Raw genomic sequence first — 22,500 nt, forward strand, 5'->3', positions numbered from 1 at the left:
TTCCTCCCTGAGTCACGGCACAGGGAAGAATTATCCCAACCCTTCATGCGGATTCTGAGCTGTTGCCGTTTGTAATTTGCCGGTCTCTTTAATATTCATGCAGACAGTTGTGGTTCACCGTGGAAATGAATGATGAATGAAGCCAGGGTAGGAGATTCCTTTACCGAGAAACATGGGAGGCAGACCAATAATCTCAAAGTCTGGGGAAGTTATGAGTTACGCTATTGTGTTTCATATAGACTCAACGGCGCTCAGGGCTTAATGCTATCCTAGCTGCGTTCTGTGTGTGTCTTTGTGTGTGTGTGTGTGTGTGTGTGTGTGTGTGTGTGTGTGTGTGTGTGTGTGTGTGTGTGTGTGTGTGTGTTGTGTGTGTGTGTGTGTGTGTGTGTGTGTGTGTGTGTGTCTGTGTCTGTGTGTGTGTGTGTGTGTGTGTGTGTGTGTGTGTGTCCATGTGCCTCTGTGTCCATGTGTGTGTGTGTTCGCGCACACATCTGTTTGGTGCATGGAAGCGACTGGCCTTTGCTGTTTGCCTGATGTTTTCGTCCCGGGGTCTCATTAGAGCGACCTTGTTCTTATCGGTCGGATTCGAATCTCACGGCTTTTCTCCATAGCTGCGTTTTAATCGTTTAACATCAGAAGTAATTTCCCATGAATCGCTGTATCTTACAGTGAGAGGCTAAATGCCAAGGTTTGGTAAGGGATGGGCGGGGACAGCGCAGGGGGGTTGGGGACAGGGGAAGAGGGAAGGGGGGTGACATTTGCTGTTAATCGCGGACTCTCATTCTTCCCCAGCCTCTGTGGGCTGCTGATAAACAAGACACTTCAACGCTCCGACACTGAGGTGCACGGGCACACAGTGGCGTCAGGCTATCGTTGAAGATTAGATAACACCACGTAATGTAGTGCCACAGATCTCTGGTGTAAAGTAAGTTAAGCTATGTTATTAAGTTAAGATGAGGGAAGGTAATGCAACAGAACATATCATGTATATGGTATTGAAAGGAAATGAATATAACGGAACAGATCTGGTCTAAAGTAGGTTAAGGTAATGTATTAAGTTAAGATGAGGTAAGGTAATGCAACATAACAGATCAGGTATATGGTAAGGAAAGGGACAATCACACAAAATACAGTTGATATAATATGGCTACGAGTAGGGTTATCTTACATAATATACAGTAATTAGGTGGTTGTACAACGAGCATGCAACCTAGAGGAGCAAAGCAAATGAAAGTACCACAAATATAAGATGCTTAAAAAACAACAACATTGGGTGTTGTTAAAAATAGTTGCAGTTATCAGAGAGGCGACACTGTCCTCTCCCACAGTGTGTTTACAAATTTACATCCCGCACAAAGTCAGCCTTCCTTGTACTGTTTTGTGTGTGGGTGCGGGTCCGTACGTCTGTCTGTCTGTCTCCCCGTACACACTGTGTGTGCGTGAGCGTGTGCCGTCATGCCCACCCGCCCCTTCCAGTCGCTCGTGTGCAGCCACGCGTCAGCCAGCACACACATGCTTGTGTGCGCACGCCTGTGTGTGTATGTGTGTGTTTTCTTAGTTTAGTGTTTCTTTTTGTACCCAGGCAACATTCCTCCGCAGAGCCATCTCCGCCGTCATCCCACCCACCTCCTCCCCCATTCTTTCTATCTCCCCCCCCCCCACTGCCCCCTCTCCCCCCTCCCCCAAGCCCCTAGCTAGCAGACAATTCATTGTGAGCGGCTGGAGAACAGCTGCCTGTGTCGGATGATACCGAGGCAGTGATGGATCATTTCCCACCCGCCTCCCCCCCACCCGCCAACCTCCCGCGCGGGTGGGGGGGGGGGGGGGCCATGCCGCCACCGCTGGTCTGGCCTTTAATTGTTTTACCCGTATCAATCTCATGTCTTCATCACCGCTGCCAGGGCGAGCGGCAATAGGAAAGAGGGGGAGAGAGAGAGAGAGGGGGGGGGGGGGGGGGGGGGGGGGGGTGGAAGGGAAGGGTAAAGGCAAGACAATGAGGGGAAGCGAGGAAATGGAATTAAAGCAGGGTTGCAATAAAACAAAAGAGGGACGGCTAAGGTTACGTGTTGGAGGGCACCAGAGCCGGTAATGGAGAACAAATGAGAGAGAGAGAGAGAGAGAGAGAGAGAGAGAGAGAGAGAGAGAGAGAGAGAGAGAGAGAGAGAGAGAGAGAGAGAGAGAGAGGAAGAGAGAGAGAGAGAGAGAGAGAGGGAGAGAGGAAGAGAGAGAGAGAGAGAGAGAGAGAGAGAGAGAGAGAGAGAGAGAGAGAGAGAGAGAGAGAGAGAGAGAGAGAGAGAGAGAGAGAGAGAGATGTTAATTCAGCCTAGCCCTCCTCTTTTCCATAGATCCTGGCAAACACACTCAAATGAGCAAACAAACACTCACCCACACACACACACACACACAGACACACACACACACACACACACACACACACACACACACACACACACACACACACACACACACACACACACACACACACACACACACACACACACACACACACACCTAGAGGATGTCGAATGATAGTGAAGCCAGGAATGAGAGACAAAAATGCTATTTTATGTATAGCCTGCCCCAAAGGGGTTTGGGTCCCAACGTTTTTTAATATCTTTAAGACCTCCCACCACAATCCCTAGATGTGCCCAGAGGTATGAAGATCACGTGTGGCAGCATCGCCTTCACACACGCACACAGACCCACACACAGACCCCCCCACACGCACACACACACACACACACACACACACACACACACACACACACACACACACACACACACACACACACACACACACACACACACACACACACACACACACACACACACACACACACAATCAGATTTTGTCTTTAGGCTATGCATGCTCCTCCTGGCCTGTCCCTGCTGTGTCAATAATGAACAAATACATTAGATTAATGGATTGCCAAATCACACATACATTCTCTTACACAGACAAACGCACACACTCACACATGCACGCACGCATGCGCGCGCACACACACACATCGAGGTACGCAGGCAAATCATGAACGTAAGACCGAGCTAGGTTATTATAACCTTCAAATACCCTTCCTTAAGAAAAAGGAGAGCAGAGCAGTACAGAACTTAACCAACTGCCCTCAGGCTTGACTCAAGGTCTCTCTTTCTCCCTTTAGCTCTCTCTCGCTCTCGTTCTCTCTTGTCTCTCTGTCTCTCTCCTTCCTGCCCTTTCTCTCCCGCTCTCCCTCTCTTGTTCTGTGTCATCCCGAGGATTACACCATCATTACTCAAATTCAGCTTTTCTGCAGCTTTATGGATGCGTGCTGCGCCCGGGCAGACAATCAGGGAGAGTGAGCGAGGGGAGGCCTGAGGGGGTGTTGAGTGGACAGGTGCAGAGGTGAACTGGACTGGAGAGACAAGGACAATGATTACAGCTGCATGCAGGGGACCGTGACTCACTCTCGCCGCTCTCTATCTCTATCCCTCGCTCTCACTCTACCTGCGCTTTTTAGTAGAAGCGATATATATAAATCAATGATAATTACAGCGGCCTTTATCATGCAAACATGTAGGGAGCCGAAGGGGAGGGGCTTAAGAGGCTGCAGGGGCGCCGCCCCCTGCTATAGTCGCAGAGTGGCGGGGTCAACGGAGAAACGGGCCACTTAACCCTGGAGCAAAAAACGAAAGAAAGATGTGTCGTTGCTCCTCCCACGATGACACACACACACACACACACACACACACACACACACACACACACACACACACACACACACACACACACACACACTGACACTGCACACAAGAGAGCGCACATAACGTAGGGACAAATCAAGTGTTAAATATGTGATGCACATCAATGCATGTTTGTGGTGCACATCCATGGCCACCTAAAGGGGCCTTGGGGATGAGGGTCTGCTTGAGATAATTGGCCCCATAGGGAGATCTGGAGGTGTGGAGGACGGCAGAGCAAACAACCAAAGAGAAATGGCATGTACTATCTTACGCATGGGAGAGATAGGTTTGGTGTGTGGGTGTTGTCGGCGTTTCTGTATGCCTCTGTAGTTGTGTTTGTGCATGTGTGTGTGTGTGTATCTGTGTCTGTGTGAGTGAGAGTGGTCTTCATATGAGTTTTGAGTGCACGCACGTGTTTGTGTGTGTGTGTGTGTGTGTGTGTGTGTGTGTGTGTGTGTGTGTGTGTGTGTGTGTGTGTCTGCGTGTGCACGTAACATCTCAGTGGATTTAGATTCAGGTTATGGGTGATTTTTTGATTTACGACCTCAGTCAACTCCCCGGCCGAGCCCTGCCGTGTCGAACCTCTGTACGTATCGACCGTACCTCCCCCCACGATGGCCCGCCAGAATCAATGGAGCCCCTAACAGCAGCCTCTGTATTACATCCGACATACCTGGAACGCCTCCACGATTTCCAACCTTCTTCCTGTTCACACTGCTGCCTTCCTCTGGTTGATCACCTAGGGCGGGGGAGAGATAGAATAACAATTTATTATCACGATCATTATGGGGAATTTGACCAAATATCGAATTATATATAAAGCATGATGTGCTTAGCAACTAAGATAGAACATGGTCCACAGTCTGATTAAAGCTCATCACATATGGACGTTTAAAAAACGGTATGTGACTATAATTAGTTTTAGTACCCATACCATAATTTACTACCTCAAGCATCAACAATAAATGGTTGTTTTGAAATAGCGTTGAAATGGTTGGTTATTGAACAAATCACAGATCGCTGAATGCAGTGATTGGCCAATCAGAACTGAGTATTAATAAAACCTGTGTAATAAACAATAATATTGAGTCTTTGCCCAGCCCGGGGTCCACCCTTACAATAATCATTAGGGAGTCGGGGAGGGGTGGGGGAGTAGTGGGTGGGTTTCAGAGTGAGGCAGCGTGCCTTAATAACAATCTTTTCCACCTTATTGTCTGTGGTACAAAGGAGACATATCAGCAAAATGGGAATTGATTATCAAGGCCACACACACACACACACATACACAGACACACACACACACACACACACATACACAGACACACACACACACACACACACACACACACACACACACACACACACACACACACACACACACACACACACACACACACACACACACACACACACACACACACACACACACACACACACACACACACACACACACACAATGGACCACCTGGATATCTGCATTTCACATTGGAGAGCACACATGCACAGGTTGGTTTGAGAACAGAGAGACACACAAACACACAAACCAACCAACACACACACACACACACACACACACAGACACACACACACACACACACACACACACACACACACACACACACAGACACTCAAACACACCTTTACACGCATGCAGGCACACAGAGACACATTAGGTGTTTGTGTGTGTGTGTGTGTGTGTGTGTGTGTGTGTGTGTGTGTGTGTGTGTGTGTGTGTGTGTGTGTGTGTGTGTGTGTGTGTGTGTGTGTGTGTGTGTGTGTGTGCAGGACCATTGTCTTCCTCTCAGGGTCACCGTGCTCTGTAAACACCCTGATAGGATGTCGGTGGTGGATGCCCTTTCTTAGGGGACAGAGGATCAGAGTTGCTCCTAAAATCAGGGTTGTACTGAATCCGGAACTGAATTACTTTATAAGGATACGTTTGAATCAAATCATGACCTCAAGAATCCAAAGCGAATCAAAACGGGCGATACCTCATTCACAACACTGCGTAGCATGCTTTTAATCCAGAGCAAGCGGCTGATTTAGATTCAGGTGTCATTAAGGCGCAATGAAGGGAATCGGTGCATCGTGCTCAAGGAAGATGCCCACAGGAGGTTGTTGGGAACCACAGGTTGGTTTGAGAACAGAGAGACACACAAACACACAAACCAACCAACACACACACACACACACACACACACACACACACACACACACACACACACACACACACACACACACACACACACACACACACACACACACACACACACACACACAAATATAATAATGTGCTCCACTCTCCACTCCACACTGGCCAGGGGGAGCAGTGAGGGGATTGGATGTTAATAAGTGGTGGTGAACTGACAATGGTAAGTGTATTGTAGTCACTAATGTGACAGCCAGAGAATAGGATAAGCCCAGCAAATCGATGGAAGCCACATTTCTCTCCAGCATTGGCAGCGCTGATGGATTCCTTTCATTATTGCATCGTCCTGAACATTGACAGGCGGCAGCCAGTCGTCAGCTGCTCCTTTTCTCCTTTTTGTTTCTCTTATTCTGTTCTTCGTCTCCCTGACTCCTCTCATCGTACATTGTTATTCTCCTTTGTATGTTTCCTTCACACCTCCTATAGGTCCTTTTGGTTTGCCTTATAACGCACATTAATTAACCTCATCTTCTCCTTCACTCCTTCTCACTCTCTCTTCCTCCTCCACCTTCTGATCGGCAGTTGATCATTTCACATCTCTGCCTTACTCCCGACTATACTCTACTTTACTTTACAGTAAACTGGGCTATATTTGTTTGTACGATACAGTGTTTTATTTACTGTACGATTAGTAAGTTAATACTTAATTATTGTTCAACTGCACTGAAATGTACTGTACTATACTGTATTGTACTATAGTGTATACTGTATTCCATACACATATAGTATACAATATACAATATAGTATTGTACTTTACTATATTGACCTACAGTATATAACATTATCGTACAATAGTGTATTGTGCAATACTATTTACTTATTTATGGTTTATTTGATAGGGAAAGATATAGTGTACATAGACAAACTGAGAACAGCTATCCAATGCAAGTATCATCGTGCTTATTGCGAATGCTAATTTGCAACACCCGTCTCTAGAAGGGCTTTTGTGGAAAAAAGAGATTAAAACAATGAGGTAAAAAAATAAGTAACAGTACAGCGATATACAATAAAGCACAAGGAAAAAGGAGGATAAACTAAGTACAACAAGATACAATAAAACACATTAGTAGTAGCTACAGACACTGAGTACAAGTTTGTTGCTGAACAAACCAGGATTTGGTAGCTAATTTCAAGTGATCAGGTAGCAAGTTCGAGGACTTACTCTTGTGGATCTGCTGTAGCTCTGTAGTCTCTTAATGTATTTAGAGAGAGGCTGAGGATCAAGTCCATTTAAACATTTTAACACAAGCTTTACATAGTGGAAATCAATGAAGTTTACAAAACTCAAATGTCGTATTTACTTAAGATGTGGCAATGATTGTAGAGGGACTCCTCTTGGCCCGGGACCAGGTTGTTAAACCATATGACAGATGTGAAAGTGTCGAGTTTGAGTTTAAGAACAGCAAGGCACATTTCAAATAACAAGCAATTTTTTAGCATCTTGAAACACCTAAGGTTAGCCTTAAACTTTTTACAAATCTTTTCGTTACTATTAAAATTTAACTGAGAATCTCAAATCATCCATAAACACTTCACCTCTGTTACTTGTTTAATGAGCTCATCTTTAATTACAACATTAAAGGAATCTGTTGCAGGTTGCTTTTTAATGGAAAAACAGATCGATTTTGTTTTCTTAGTGTTGAGGGTCAAACAGGAGGCATTAGGCAAAGCTGATACTTTTTCTAATTTTTTGGTTAGCTTATCTGCAAAAGCATCACAGGTTTTGCCGGATACATGGACAACTGCATCACAAACATAAATCTGAAGACCTATACCTGGGGCATGTTTCTGAAAAGTCGTTGATATGCAAACTAAAAAGGATGGGACCCAGCACAGTTCCTTGGGGGATCCTGTTCCAATTTTGCAAGAGGCAGACTTGATGTTATTAATCATAACACACTGTTCACGACCCTTTAAATATGAGTCAAACCATGATAGCAAGAAAACGTTTTGACTATCTCGTACTATACTTTATTATACTGTATTGTACTATAGCTGAGACTGTATTGTACCAGGCCTACCAGATTATATATGACGGATACATTATATATGGCAACAGTGCTGCAGCAACCTGTTGCATGATTGTGAGTGAAGTGAGCCTGGAGCTCCAGCAGAAGCAGCAGGGGGATTCAGATGTCAGTCCACCTAACGAGCTCCCAACGCGGGGAGGAGTGGCGTCGCAGCCCACGGGGGGCCTGCTGGAGTCTGGCCTCGTGTCCAGCCAATCACAACCCACTGAGCTGTGAGGTCCTCCCGGGCAGGAAGACCACTCTTTGGCTCGCTATGGCTGATGCCCGAGTAGTTTGCGTGTGTGTTTGTGTGTGGGAGTTTCTTCAATAAAAATGTGTACATAGAAACCAAAAAAAACCATTTCATCTCACTTGACTTGTTTTGGTGTAAATAGGCTGTTTGTTCTTGATGAGACGCTGAATGGCTTGTTGAGATGTAGACGCAGCAGCACTGCGTTAAAGCGCTTGAGTTTCCAGCGCTTTCGGAAAATATGTTTGTTTTGGCTTTTATGGTAATGTAGTCAGCCATGACTGAGTATTCACACACACACACACACACACACACACACACACACACACACACACACACACACACACACACACACACACACACACACACACACACACACACACACACACACACACACACACACACACTCACAAACACACTCACACTCTCTCAAACGCACAGTCAAAATCTCTCTAACACACACGTACACACACAAACACTCACAGATCCATAAACACACACATCTACAAACACACACCATTCAATCTTCTGTGTGTGTGTGTGTGTGTGTGTGAGAAGAGAGAATGTCATCAAGCCCTGGCTTTGTTCTGCTCCGTGCCTTGATCCCCCCCCCCTCTCCTTCCACCTCCTCCCCCTCCCTCTCCTCCCCATATCTCCCGCACCACCGGCTCATTCAGCGATTCCACAATACCCCACTGATCCTATTCCAGCTCTTTGGGCAAGACTCCCCAAAGCCGCGCCTGGCTTCCTTCCCTCCTTGGAGAACAGTATTACCACCACAACAGTATCTATGAGGCTGGGGAGCGTGCGGTTTAGTGAGTGACTCAGGCGAGCGGTCGTGGGGGTTGCGGGTGTGAGGGGTTTTCTATTTTTTTTTTCAGTTGAATGAAGCTCTTTTTCGCAGTCCCACAGGAAGAGATGGCCAGGCCCTGGGGTGGGGTGGCCCAACAAGCCCATTAACCCGCAGAGTGTGAACTTTGAACCCTTCTTTTTGCTATGTTGCCCATCTTTCCATCCTTCCTACTAAATGGCTTCCATACAGAAGACAGTTTGCTTTAAAAAAAATAACATATATCAATATACATATTTGGGGTTACTGCTGACAACTGAAGTGTTTGTGTGAAGTTCATCAGACGGTGAAGGATAAATACATTATGTCATTCAATATTGTTTTCGTACCAATTTACACATTTGATGGACCGTGTCACCTAGATTCAGTGTGATGCTCCGTCTCCATGTTGGAATGTCATTGGCAGGCACTGCCATGGTGTCAGCGCATTGACAGGGACCGGGTTAGTGTGACCTGCCCATGTCTTTCACAGGCCGTTAGTGGACCTGTTGCAGCCCCCTGTCTGTCCATCTGCTTCATCCCTCCATCTCCAGGCCTCTGGTACCCGCCTGGGATGCTACGATGCCACTAATGGGGTCATTGGTGCCATCCCAGCAGAAAGGAATGAGGCCATCGAAATGATCAGGAACAAGAAACAATGATAAGAAACAAAAAGATGAGAGTGTGACAATAAGTTGACGAAAACCATATCAGCACTGGTGGAAGAGTTGGGCCTATTACTGCAACACATCCTTCCTATCGGCACCACATGACTGAATCAATGCCAGCTTTCAAGTCCCGTCGTAAAAAAAGAACGATCAATGATCATCCTCCTGGAATGTGACCTACTCTGGGCAACAGTGCCGCTTGTTTTTGATTAAGGGTCCAGATCTCTGGCAACAGTTTGATGTCCGTACGAGATTGCCAGCTAATTACGACCACCTGCTAATGAAACACACGGTTACCCTTCGCACCCTCTGACCTCTTGGTGGTAACTGCACTTCCCCCTGGAGGGCCTGGAAACAATCATGTTGACCAGATCCCTTCCTTCTCTGTCCTCCCTTCCGCCTCCCAAACAAGCTGCTTTCTTTGTGCCACAGAATTCCTCTGCCGTACATCCTACGTGATGTACGGCAGCACCCACACAACACATGCGATACAAGAGCTCTTTAAGCCCCAGGCTACACAATCCTGAGCCTCCTGATGACTAAGAGTCATCACTGGGAGGGGGGAAGGGGGGGAGAAGTGGGGTGGATTGTGTAGGGGGCAATGATTCTGATGGTGCTGGTGCGGGCTGGTCGGTATTTTGGGATACACGGGGAGTGTTGATTGGCTGCAGAACAACAGCAGCCAGCCCACATAAAATTAGCCATGACGCATGGGCTTTGGTCCAGCAGTCCTCTCAGCCGAGTCTGATGTGGTTGACACGTTATTTTTCTTGCCCTGAATTAACTGTTGCAAGAGTCACAGGATAACGTTCATGTTCCAGCTGAACCAACAGAACATATTCTTCTGGGCTCGGAGTGGGCTTATGTTTTTACAGTTTACACAGGATCCATGGCAACTTCTCAAACAATTGCATGGCATGCAAAAACCAAATATTTCTCTGAGAGGGGAGAACATAGACTTTTGGGAATGATTACAGCTCTTGTATCGCCTGTGGTCCCTTAGTATGTGCCCCTGGTGATACTTACAACCATTATTACGGTTCAGTCGACTACTTGTATTTCATTGCTTGGTCGTGGTGACCTGTTCACCTGGGTGGTCCCCTGCACCTCTAGACCAGAGCACAACCACCCCCCGAGAGGATAAACCTTCAAGAACATGTTTGAGAATCCCCAAACAAAAATATATTACGGGTGCCAAAGGTTGTCAAAAGCAGCACCAGCATTTGTCTGACAACTATTGGATTGTTGGCTCTAGTCAAATAGGAGAGAGAGAGGTCGTCAAACAAGGGCACAAAGGGAGACAGATGATTGTGTCATTTCTGAGCTTGGTGGCAAGTGGTGCTCGTTAATCTTGATGAGTGGTCATGTGGCATCTCCCCCTGGCCATAAGCTGCAAGATGGATGACCCGAAAAAGGGGGTTTTCAGGAACCACGCCCTGAAGGAGAATAATCAGGGCCTGCATAGATGGGCGTTGTCTAATAGGTCAGGCGAACACGTGTACCTACAACTACACACTGTTCAAGTTTGGCACAGAGATTTCACTTGATCTCTGCACTGGAGTGAAAGCATTCAAGGACTGAGACGGTCAGTCCAACATCAAGATTGGTTCCTCCTATTTCAGATGAAAACCACCCTTCCAACATATGTTCGACACACACTTCAAGTTACAGTGGCATGATGTGTGACATGATGTTTCATGAATAGATTTCCATAAGAGATCCTATTTCTTTCTGACATGATGCTTGTTTCATGAATTTGTCATTCATTCAATTAACAGTTGTTTTTTTAAATAGGTCAATACAAATGTTTAAGCCTTGGAGACATTTACGTGGAATAATTGGGTAATGTGAAGCAAGGCCTTAACTTTGAACTTATAAACAACTATTGAGAACAAAGCCAAACCAATGTGGCATTTGGTTTTTGACAGGATTATAAAGTCAAATAATCAAATATCCCAAAATATATGGCATGGGTTATAGGACTATTGTCTTGAGTGAAAACATGTTGCTTTGGTTTAACAAGTAATGAATAATAAGTTTGAATAGAAGGGGGGTGTTTACAGGAAATATTGCTGTGTCACCTAAATCATTGCGTGGGGTCATTCAGAATGTGTTGTTGCTCAATAAAGAGGAGCTCCACTTTGGACTGACAGAGGACTAACTGAAAAACAAGAATGTTCATAAACCGGAACATAACCACTGTGTGTTGAAAGGCGCCTAATATAGAACTGGATTGTACAGAATTCAGAAATTCATGCATTTGGCACCAAATGAGGAGAGAGCGAATATATTTTTCTTAGCCTTTTGGAGATGGATTTAAGGTGGATTTAAGGTGTTTAGGACAGAGATATCGTTTTACATTATCTGGTGATTGTGTATTGCATTTGTAGAGTATATTCTTTGTACAGTTTAAAGTCAGTTATTAAAATACTTTTATTTTGTCTCCCTACCCCACCCCTAATTCTGTTTTCAGGATGGCTCCAAGCAGAGGCAAGTAAGGAAGAAGACCGTCTCCTTCAGCTCCATGCCCAATGACCGCAAGATAAGCAGCACGGCCGCCTGCATGGCCTTCATGATGGAGGGCTGCGAGATGAAGAAAGTGCGCTCCAATTCGCGCATGTACAACCGCTACTTCCTGTTGGACCCTGACATGCATTGGCTGCGCTGGGAGCCCTCCAAGAAAGATTCAGATAAGGCCAAACTGGAGATCAAGAGCATCAAAGAGGTGCGCCTTGGGAAGAAGACACCGGTGTTGCGCAGCAATGGTCTTTCGGATCAGTTCCCTGATGAGTGTGCTTTCTCTATAATCTACGGAGATAACTATGAGTCCCTAGACCTAGTGGGCAGCACTGCGGACGTTGTCAGTACGTGGGTGATGGGGCTGAGATATTTGGTGTCGTATGGCAGGCACCCTGTTGATATGGTGGAACAAAGCCAGCCTAGCCTGCGAACGTCCTGGATAGGATCTGTGTTTGAGCTCGCGGATATGGAGAAGGATGGATACATAGACCTGTTCCGTGCCACCCAGATCATAAAAGGCCTCAACCCAGGCATGAAAGAGTCCAGGATAGAACTCAAGTTTAAGGAGCTCCAGAAGGCTAAAGACCAATATGGAGAAGATATTAACATGGACACATTTGTGGAGGCCTATTGTGAGCTGTGCACGCGTCCAGAGATTTTTTTCTTGCTGGTGCAGTTCTCCAGTAATAAGGAGTATTTGGACAGTAAGGACTTAATGCTGTTTGTGGAGGTGGAGCAGGGAGTGGAGGGCGTTAATGAAGACATGTGCAGGGAAATTGTTCAGAAGTTTGAGCCATCCGCTGAAGGCAGGGAGCGAGGTTACCTCTCCATCGACGGTTTCACTCACTACCTCCTTTCCTCCGAGTGCCACATCTTTGATCCCCAGCACAAGCGTGTGTGCCAAGACATGACCCAACCTTTATCCCATTACTACATCAACTCTTCACACAACGCGTCCCTTCTCGAAGACCACTTCTGGGGCTCGTCAGACATAAGCAGCTACATCCGAGCACTGCGGATGGGCTGCCGTAGCCTGGAGGTCATCGTATGGGACGGACCAGATAACGAACCAGTGGTGTACGTGGGGAGCTCTGTCGCCTCTCAGCTGGCTTTCTCTAAGGTGCTCGACATCATAAACCAGTATGCTTTCGAGAGCTCAGAGTATCCGCTAATTCTTTGCTTGGTGACACACTGTTGCATCCACCAGCAGAGGGTCATTGCCCAGCACATGAAGAAGATCCTCGGAGACAAGCTGTACGTAGACCTTCCCAACAAAGAGGAGATTTACCTGCCCTCCCCAGAACAACTCAGAGGGAAAATCCTCATCAAGGGTAAAAGGCTACCCCCCAGCTGTACTGAGACCGAAGGGGATGTGACGGATGAGGAGGAGGGTCTAGAGATGTCACGGAGGTTAGGAGCCAATGAGAAGGACCAGCTAAATGGCTTGGGCAGGAGACTCAGGCTCTGTCGGGAGCTGTCTGACCTTGTTTCCCTCTGTAAGTCAGTTCAGTTCAGGGACTTTGACATATCCAAGAAAGAACAGAAATACTGGGAAATATGCTCTTTCAACGAGGTGGACGCAAACAGGTTTGCCAATGAATTCCCAGAGGATTTTGTCTGCTATAACAAGCGCTTTCTCTCCAGGATATACCCCACACCCATGCGGATCGATGCGAGTAACATAAACCCCCAGGACTTCTGGAAATGTGGCTGCCAGATTGTGGCCATGAACTACCAGACCCCCGGACTGATGATGGACCTGAACCTGGGCTGGTTCAGACAGAACGGGAACTGCGGCTATGTGCTGCGGCCAGCCATCATGAGGGAGGAGGTGTCCTACTTCAGTGCAAACGCCCGAGACTCCCTCCCGGGGGTGTCTGCCCAGCTTCTCCACATAAAGGTCATCAGCGGGCAGAACCTGCCCAAGCCCCGTGGCTCCGCTGCCAAGGGCGATGTGGTGGAGCCTTACATCTACGCCGAGATCCACGGCATCCCCGCCGACTGTGCCGAGCAGAGAACGAAAACCGTGTCCCAGAACGGAGACAACCCCGTTTTTGACGAGAGCTTCGAGTTTCAGATTAATTTACCTGAACTGGCCGCACTCCGCTTCGTGGTGCTGGACGACGACTACATCGGAGACGAGTTCATCGGTCAGTACACCATCCCTTTCGAGTGCCTGCAGCCCGGCTACAGACATGTGCCCCTGCAGTCTCTGACTGGGGAGTTTCTGGCCAACACCACCTTGTTTGTTCACATTGCTATCACCAATAGACGGGGAGGAGGCAAGGCCCATAAGAGGGGACTATCTGTGAGGAAGGGGCGTAAGACCCGGGAGTACACATCCACCAAGACTACGGGCATCAAGGTCGTAGATGAGCTCTTCAGAGCCTCCACCCAGCCTCTCCGGGAAGCCACGGACCTGAGGGAGAACGTGCAGGTAATGGATCCTTTTGAAACAACAATTATTAGTTTATCACAAATAGGATTTTTTATTGAGTTGTGGTACAATGATTCAAGGGAAAAACAGTATTTTGGATCACGGTTGTTCGGTCACAGTTTTTCGGTCACGTTTTTCCGGGCCAGACTTTTTGTATTTTTACCTTTATTACAATAACATAAGTGTCTGCCTACACATGGGAGACTTTATTATTTATACTATTGTATATCTTTGTTAAAAAACTTCTACTGAAAATGTAATATCGCACAAAATAAACAAATAAGACAATAAATTGCATAAATCATAGCCATGTCACCCTATTTAAAGTAATTTCTTCAACTGCTGAATATGGCTGTAAACACTATCAGACGCTATAAACACGCTCAAGCCTTAAGATTATCTCCTTGCACAATCTAATCTGGTTAAAAAGTGTTTGCTGAAGCCAGTTAGTTAGTTGTTTAGGTTTAGTCCCCACCTGCTTTGCCCCTTTCCCGTAAGCCAGGAATTTGGATGGTGTGCCATAAACGGCTCAGCATGTTGGTAGTGCTCCTATAATTAAGATGAATGCGCGTCCATGACGGTGGCAGATTTGTCAATCACTTAGCATTACCACCTATAGCATTTGCCCAAGCGAAAGCAGGGGGATCTAACTACGAGGCTGCTCTCTGCTCACCATTCTCTTCCTTACCGCAGTAACGTTCTTCGTATTGGAAATCTGACAAATTAACTGCAGCCTGCAACTTTATGTTCTTTACTGAACAGCGATCAATCAGCCCCACAATCGCTGAGGTTATCAGAGTCTTCATTTATTCAACACACACCGTTGCACTCCCATAATTTAGGCATTTCATTAAATCCAACCGTGACACATTTTTAAATGTAAAAGTAATCATTCAAACCTAACTAAAATACTAGAAAGGTTAAAGTCTGCACTTTCCCTGCAATTCATTTGAAGTGATGACTTTGGTAAATACTAATGTTTTCAACCCCGGTTACATCATCATCAAATAAGTGGCGCCTGGGGCACATTTCTGACACTAACGCTAGTCTACAGACTTATTTGACTGGAAATAATTCCATGTGTTGTGTTCCAGAGAAGATTTCACAACATCCTTAAATTGTCAACAACATAAAGTCACCCAAACAATTCCCCATAGTATTTGGAGCATTAAAAACCAAGGGGAACATTTTAAATATTAATCAGACTCTTTTTTTCATTTTTGCGGCATTAACGATAACAAATCCCTGCTCTGGGTTGTGTTGTGCTCTCTCTTAAGTGGTCTCTATTAATATTTTCTAGATAAGTGGGGCACTAAAGTCACAACATTGCACAATTAAGGGCAATGATTAGACCATACGCATAGTGTAATCATTAACTTGGCACAATTAGCAGAAGGGAGAGAAGTGCGGTTTCCAGGTACTGAGTGGAATCTTATAAAACTGGGGCCGGGGAAAGCTGGTGTTTGCCTTGCTTGTGAACGGTTAAAGGCCATTATGGTTAGCCCACCGTTTACTAGGCGCACTGGCTATAAGATAAGGTCAACCAGGCTATGCCATTCTAGACGCCACACAGGCCTCATATCATCAGAGGTCTGATTTAGACGGGCAGACTCTTGTCTTGTCTTTCCGTGTCCAAAATAGAATATCCATCTAGTTGGACTTGTATTAGGAGTGAGGAGCACTTGATATTATCACTTGTTATTAATTTCCCCCCTGCGCTACTAGAAGGAAGATTTATATATATAGATAGATGGATGTGTGTGTGTGTGTGTGTGTGTGTGTGTGTGTGTGTGTGTGTGTGTGTGTGTGTGTGTGTGTGTGTGTGTGTGTGTGTGTGTGTGTGTGTGTGTGTGTGTGTGTGTGTTAGAGAGAATGTGTCATCCTGGTCTTTAGACGTACAGTATGATGACCACATTAAGTATTCTCATGGTTGTTGCGTTGGCTTCCTCTATGTTAACACCCATTTCTTGTTTTCTAGCTATTTTGGTATTTGTGGGAGTTTATACTACGTAAAAAGTGCAGAATTCATGATATAAGTACAAGTTGTGAGGAGGACCGTAGGAGGGCTGGGGGCAGGCAGCCATCTGGTAGTTGAAATGATGCGATTGGACGCTGTATGTTCGTCACAATGCTTTATAGTTCACAAGAACTGCCAGCACCACAATACTGTCACTGTGGCTAGCAACTCAATTATCTGTCATTGCACTTCAATGAACTGAGCACCAGAATTCTTTTTAAAGAGCTTGCAAAAAATGCAGTGCAATTTCTTCATCTGCTTGGAAGTACCATAGATTCTATCAAATAAAGGAAAATACATCCCCTCATAGTTTAGGCCAGACGACTATAAGAATATGATTGCTGAAGACTGACAGAACACACAAGTAATTCCACAGTGCAGATCCACAGTGACACTTGAATCTCATAATCCCTGTGTTCAATAATTGAATTGGTCTTTTTTTGTTATGAACAGTTGCAGCCTGCAGATATCCCTCTAGATTAACTAGACTTCCGGCAACTAATGCGATTTAAAATCTGCTACATTCTACGGATACAATTTCTGCTAAATCCTGCATTCTCACAGCATAGATTGGCTATGAATTGGAACAGGCATTTTCACAGCCTGCTTATTTAGTTAGTTTAGTTCTGAGCTTTACACAGGCTGCAAAAAATGCCGTCAGCCAATGATGGACTTGCCAACGGAATCATTTTAAGACTCACTGGCAGCTACAACTATTCTCGGAGGAGTATCCGTGCCCTTTCGTACATGTAGGTCAAAATTAATTGATGGTCCTCTTGACACTTAATCTATCACAAAGTACGATGTAACGAGTTCCATATTCAGGTCGTAGCCACAGTGTAATGTGCTATCTGCTACTAGCACAGGCTACACAATCATTTCACGGTTGTCCAATATATTTAAGTCATCTAAATAATATTTCATCCTATTCAGGGGTCTGAATCCTTTGAATCCTCTGAATCGCTGGCCACATATGGTCCTTTGGAGCAAATGGCCTCCATTTCTGCGACACTTTATGAAATGCCTGCGCTCTCTGATGCTTACATCAACGTTCTCCCTTTACTAATTGTTCCTGCAGCATATTGACGTTAATTTTTTCACTTATGTGTGGGTTGACAGAGAAAGATAAATTAAGAAGGACAAGAGAGAGGGGGAAAGAGAGTGCGAGACAAAGCAAGTGTACAGATCAATAGGATGAGAAGCGTGGGGCCTTTCTAAATCGACTCATTATCAAGAGAAGAGTGGGTGCAGAGCTGCAGCTGACATCTGAGGCAAGAGCAGAGACGAGACACGAGTCAGAAGCGTCCACCAAGGCGTCTCTCCTTGTCAAGAAGCGTCTGTCTACCCCCTTCCTGTGAACAAAACTCAGCCTGTGACTCACACCAAACCCCATTCAGAACCACTCGGAGAGATAAGCAAAAAATAGACCAAAGAGAGAGGGAGTCAGAATCAGAGCTCATCCAGTAGTATATAGGCCAGATGGGAGCCTGACCGATACTGGATTTTAGGTGCCGATGCCAATACCTATATTAGGGCGTAAAAAATGGCCGATATCGATATTGAAAATATAAATATGTCGGCCATTATTCCATATTCGTCAGGGCTCAGGACTGCGACCCAAGTAGCCACATTTGCAACCATTCACCATTTCTGTGTGCCAGTAAAGAAATCAAAAACATATTGATATATTGACTATAGTTCTCCCGAAACGATATAATAGATGCGCCATGTTAAATTTCGAAACAGGGCAGTCACGATGCAGACATTGGTTGCCGTTGTTGTTTTGTCTGAAACGGTTTAATTTGTTACACACATGTTTGATTGGAATTAAATTCAAAAAACAAAACTACAACATTACATGTGTAGTAAAACGTTTAAAAAAAAACAACGTTTAGCTGTGGGCCAATATCGGCTGATGAAATCGGTCAACCAATGTATCGGTCAGGCTTTAGACTGGATGATATATCAAGGGACTGTCGAACATTGACTTTGCACCGCTTTGACTTTCGCTGAATGGCTAAATAAGGGATGGAGGGGGAGAGAGAGAATAAAAGAGGATATGAGAGCGAGAGTGGCACTTCATGCATCTTCAACACCTCCACCACTATGCATTACCAGATACGAAACACAAAAATAAAGAAAGGGAGGAGGCAAGGAATGAAAGAATCAAAGACAGGGAGGGATGGAGGGAAATAATGACACAAATAGAAAGAGACACAAGAAAAGGTAAGCAAGCTGCAGCATAACACGCACACATAGCCTCATTCAGGGAACATGGGTTAGGAAGTGGGCGAATGAAGTAGTGAAGTGGACTGGGCTTGGGCTAACGCAATTAAAAACACAAGCTACTTGTTGGCCTTTTCCACCACTGAAGCATGCAAATTACCCAATCCGCGACACGCACAGACACACACACACCCACACACCCACACACACACACACACACACACACACACACACACACACACACACACACACACATGCATGTATTTATGTGCTCGCAACACAAACAAGTGCGCTTGCACACAAACACACAGACATCCACACCCACACCCACACCCACACCCACACCCACACACACACCCACACACACACACACACACACACACACACACACCAGAGTAACACCCACACCCAAACCCACCCACACAGACACAAACACACAGACATGCATGCATTAATACACTCGCAACACAAGCAGATGTGTGCTCACACACACATCATAACGCAAACATAATAAATGCTTATACATCAATACACGTTGCTACGTCTCACAGACCCCCCCCCCCCCCCCCCCCCCCCACACACACACACACGCACACACACACACCGGAACTCATTATCCAGCATTGGATTAATGCTATATGTTAATACTGGTTTGTTCTTCTCTGCTGTTCTTCTACCAGTGAGAGTTTTTTTTAATTTTCAGTATCTTTGCCTTTGGGCCCCAGAGAGTTTTTAGATAGAGAGGGAGAGAGTAGCTCAGGCTGTGCATACAGATGCCAGCTATCCCCCCCCCTGATTCAAGGAAGGTCGGGCCCCCAATGACGGAACCACCTCCTCTTTCTAATACTGCTTAAAGAGCTCAACGTGTGGACAGATTCCCTAATGAACTCCCCCTTCCCCCTATCCGGGAAAACACAAATGTCCTTGTTTTTTTCAGCCTTTTTTCACACTCCACACGCCATGCTTTATTGAGTCATCTGCGTCCCTCATTTCTAGCACCCGCTCGCTGTCTCCCTCCTGGTTTCTTTCCCCACTCTGTTGTTAGATAATATCTCTCTGTCTCGTCCTGCTCCTCCTCAATTAGATGGAGCGGCGTGGGGCTTGAACCTGCCTGCTGGCAGGGCAGTTTAGCCTGGTCTTTCAGTCATTTCACTCAGTCCTTCAGCCCGGTCTGGTTTGGGTCCAGAGGGCTGGATGGATGGATGGCCACTGGGGATCAGAATGAGATTACTACGACATAATGCTGCAGTAAGCGAGTGGGCATAGAAGGATAGTCCAGTGGTTAGCGTAGGTTCGACTCCCAGACAAAAGGTATCGTGTTCGCTCCCCCCCAGTGTCCCCAAACCACATGTGGGGACCCTAGAGCAACATGCCTCACCCATAATGACATGTATCTGAATTGTAAAAAGAGTGTGCTCGGTGACTAAGTAGTTAAGCAGTAATAAATGGTGAGGTAAAGACCAAGGAGGGAGAGGGAAATTGAGGGGTTGGGTGTGGTTGATCCGTCCATTAGTGCTGTCAGAGCTGTGGTTGGAGGCTGGTTTCCTGTGGTCAGCCTTAGATAGTTGATTGAATTGAATGATGTCACAGGAAGTACTGGCTTTTCTCTCTTACAAAGACAAGCACTCTCTTGGCTCTGAATAGTGTATAGTGCCCCAAGTGCAATAAGTGCACTTGATTTCTCATTGATGGCGTTTGAGATGCGCATAGACGAGATGAGTATGCACTTCTTTAATGCCATCTCATATACATGGAGTTACTTTGACGAACTGGGTCTGTCTTGATGGGAACCACAGTGTCGTAGTCGAGACCATCCAAACCGGGTCAAGACCAAGACCGGAGCATATCAAGTCAGAGTCCCGTCCAAGACTTTAAGGGGGCCGCGACTGAGCGATTCTGAATTAGGACAGAGTAGGGGGCAAGACCGGTTCAAGACCATGACCAATCAAATGCTGGTCCATTATCCGAGACCATGTCTTTTTTTTATTTTAGCGGAAGAAATTCCTCAGTTAAAATTTCCAAAGAAAGACAGCGTTATTTTATAATTTTGGTTTAAATACAATATTAACTCAGTGACCGAAGGCAATCCTATGATCTGAATCCCTGCAAAACCATATCACTGACCTTGGTAAAAGGCTCAACACAGTGGGCAGAATGAAAAAATAATTAATAAATGATCCCTCCCTGAATTGTCATTATCAGCAGCTGTAATATTAATTAGAATTATATTGTTTACATTGCAATGTTTTAATAATTTCTTCCATCATGAAATATCTATATTCTAATTCCAAGCACACACCTTAATACCCACAATGCATCATGTTAATCATGCTCCTCCACCCTTCTCCCAGAATGCCCTGGTGTCCTTCAAGGAGCTGTGCGGGCTGACGCCAGCGGCCAACATGAAGCAGTGCATCCTGACCGTGTCCACGTGGCTGATGAACAGCGAGCGCGTGCTGCAGCTGACCGTGGACCTCAGTGAGACCTACCCCGCCATGGAGGCCCAGGGCCCTGTGCCCGAGCTGCTGCGCAAAGTGCTCACCGCCTACGACATGGTAGAGTGCCCCTCTTCAACTCCGCCGTACATGTACTGTGTACAGGATGTCAGCTGAGGCCTGTCCACCTAGATGTGTGCTGGATAGATCAGTCCACCAGCCTACCCCGTGGACTGTAGCCAGCGTGGCTCATCCCTCCGTCATACATCTAGGTGGACACTCCCCTGTGATGTCAGAAGCTGCACATTTTCAAAACGGCTTGTAATGGCTAATCACACACACATCTGGTGGTATAATGTGTCCCCTTTAGAAGTCAAGGATAACGCAGGCGCGAGGCATGCTTCCATTGTGTACCATGTAATTGCCAAGTCGCGAGCATATGGATTGATTTAATATTATTTAAAAAGTTGCCACTGTCATGAATGTGGTCATCCCAGGTACTGATTTTAAGCCTTTATATTGGGACATGTCATGCAGGTTGGAATTCGCCAAAAGAAGGGGTTGGTAGTTAATGCATTATTTTTCATTTGCATAGGACTTTCTTCATCTTTAATGGGTAAGAGGTAACTAATGTCTGCAACCCTACCTGCAGGCATCCTAGAGCAACATACTTATATCCCTGCCTCCCCTTCTCCTTCCATGGACATTGACTGTATTGTTTTATTATTCAATAGTCTTAGTTTTAGTCTGAAGCAATTCAGAACAAGCGTGAAGGAGAACAATCAAAGCATGAAATGGAAACGGTATGCATTGAAAATCAAGTGCTGCATGGCTAAGTTTGACAGAAAAGCAGAGCAGCTCTATTGGAACCAGAAAGGCAGGGTAAGCATCGAGGGAGCTTCTACCAAAAAGTGCTGTACAAAAGGACTTGTTTCTCAAAGAATAAGAAAATAAGACTATCGCTTTACAAATGAGAAAGACAATTTGTAAACACACCACCCACACACACACACACGCCAATGTAATGAGTGACACACCTAGGCTGGGTCTGTTTTGCTCGTGCCTTTGGTCTTATTAATAATCATATGAGTGGTACACCCTCAACGAATCACAGGCCTCTATGGAATAAATGGAATGTATCACATAATGAGGAACAGAACAATCCGGTCTCTCCTGGGC

The 22,500-nt window shown here is 45.8% G+C and overlaps 1 protein-coding gene across 1 annotated transcript in view; it reads left to right on the forward strand.

Moving 5' to 3' along the window:
• The window catches only part of plcl5 (phospholipase C like 5), a gene marked incomplete in the record, with an annotated part of 66,556 nt that overhangs the window by 28,535 nt on the left and 15,521 nt on the right, over positions 1 to 22,500 (forward strand). Inside the window, 2 exon segments of the mRNA XM_030342296.1 lie at positions 12,160 to 14,643; positions 21,238 to 21,441. Coding sequence (XP_030198156.1) covers positions 12,160 to 14,643; positions 21,238 to 21,441 — 2,688 coding nt within the window.

This window comes from Gadus morhua, chromosome 2, assembly GCF_902167405.1.
Source record: "Gadus morhua chromosome 2, gadMor3.0, whole genome shotgun sequence".
NCBI classification, from domain to species: Eukaryota; Metazoa; Chordata; class Actinopteri; order Gadiformes; family Gadidae; genus Gadus; species Gadus morhua.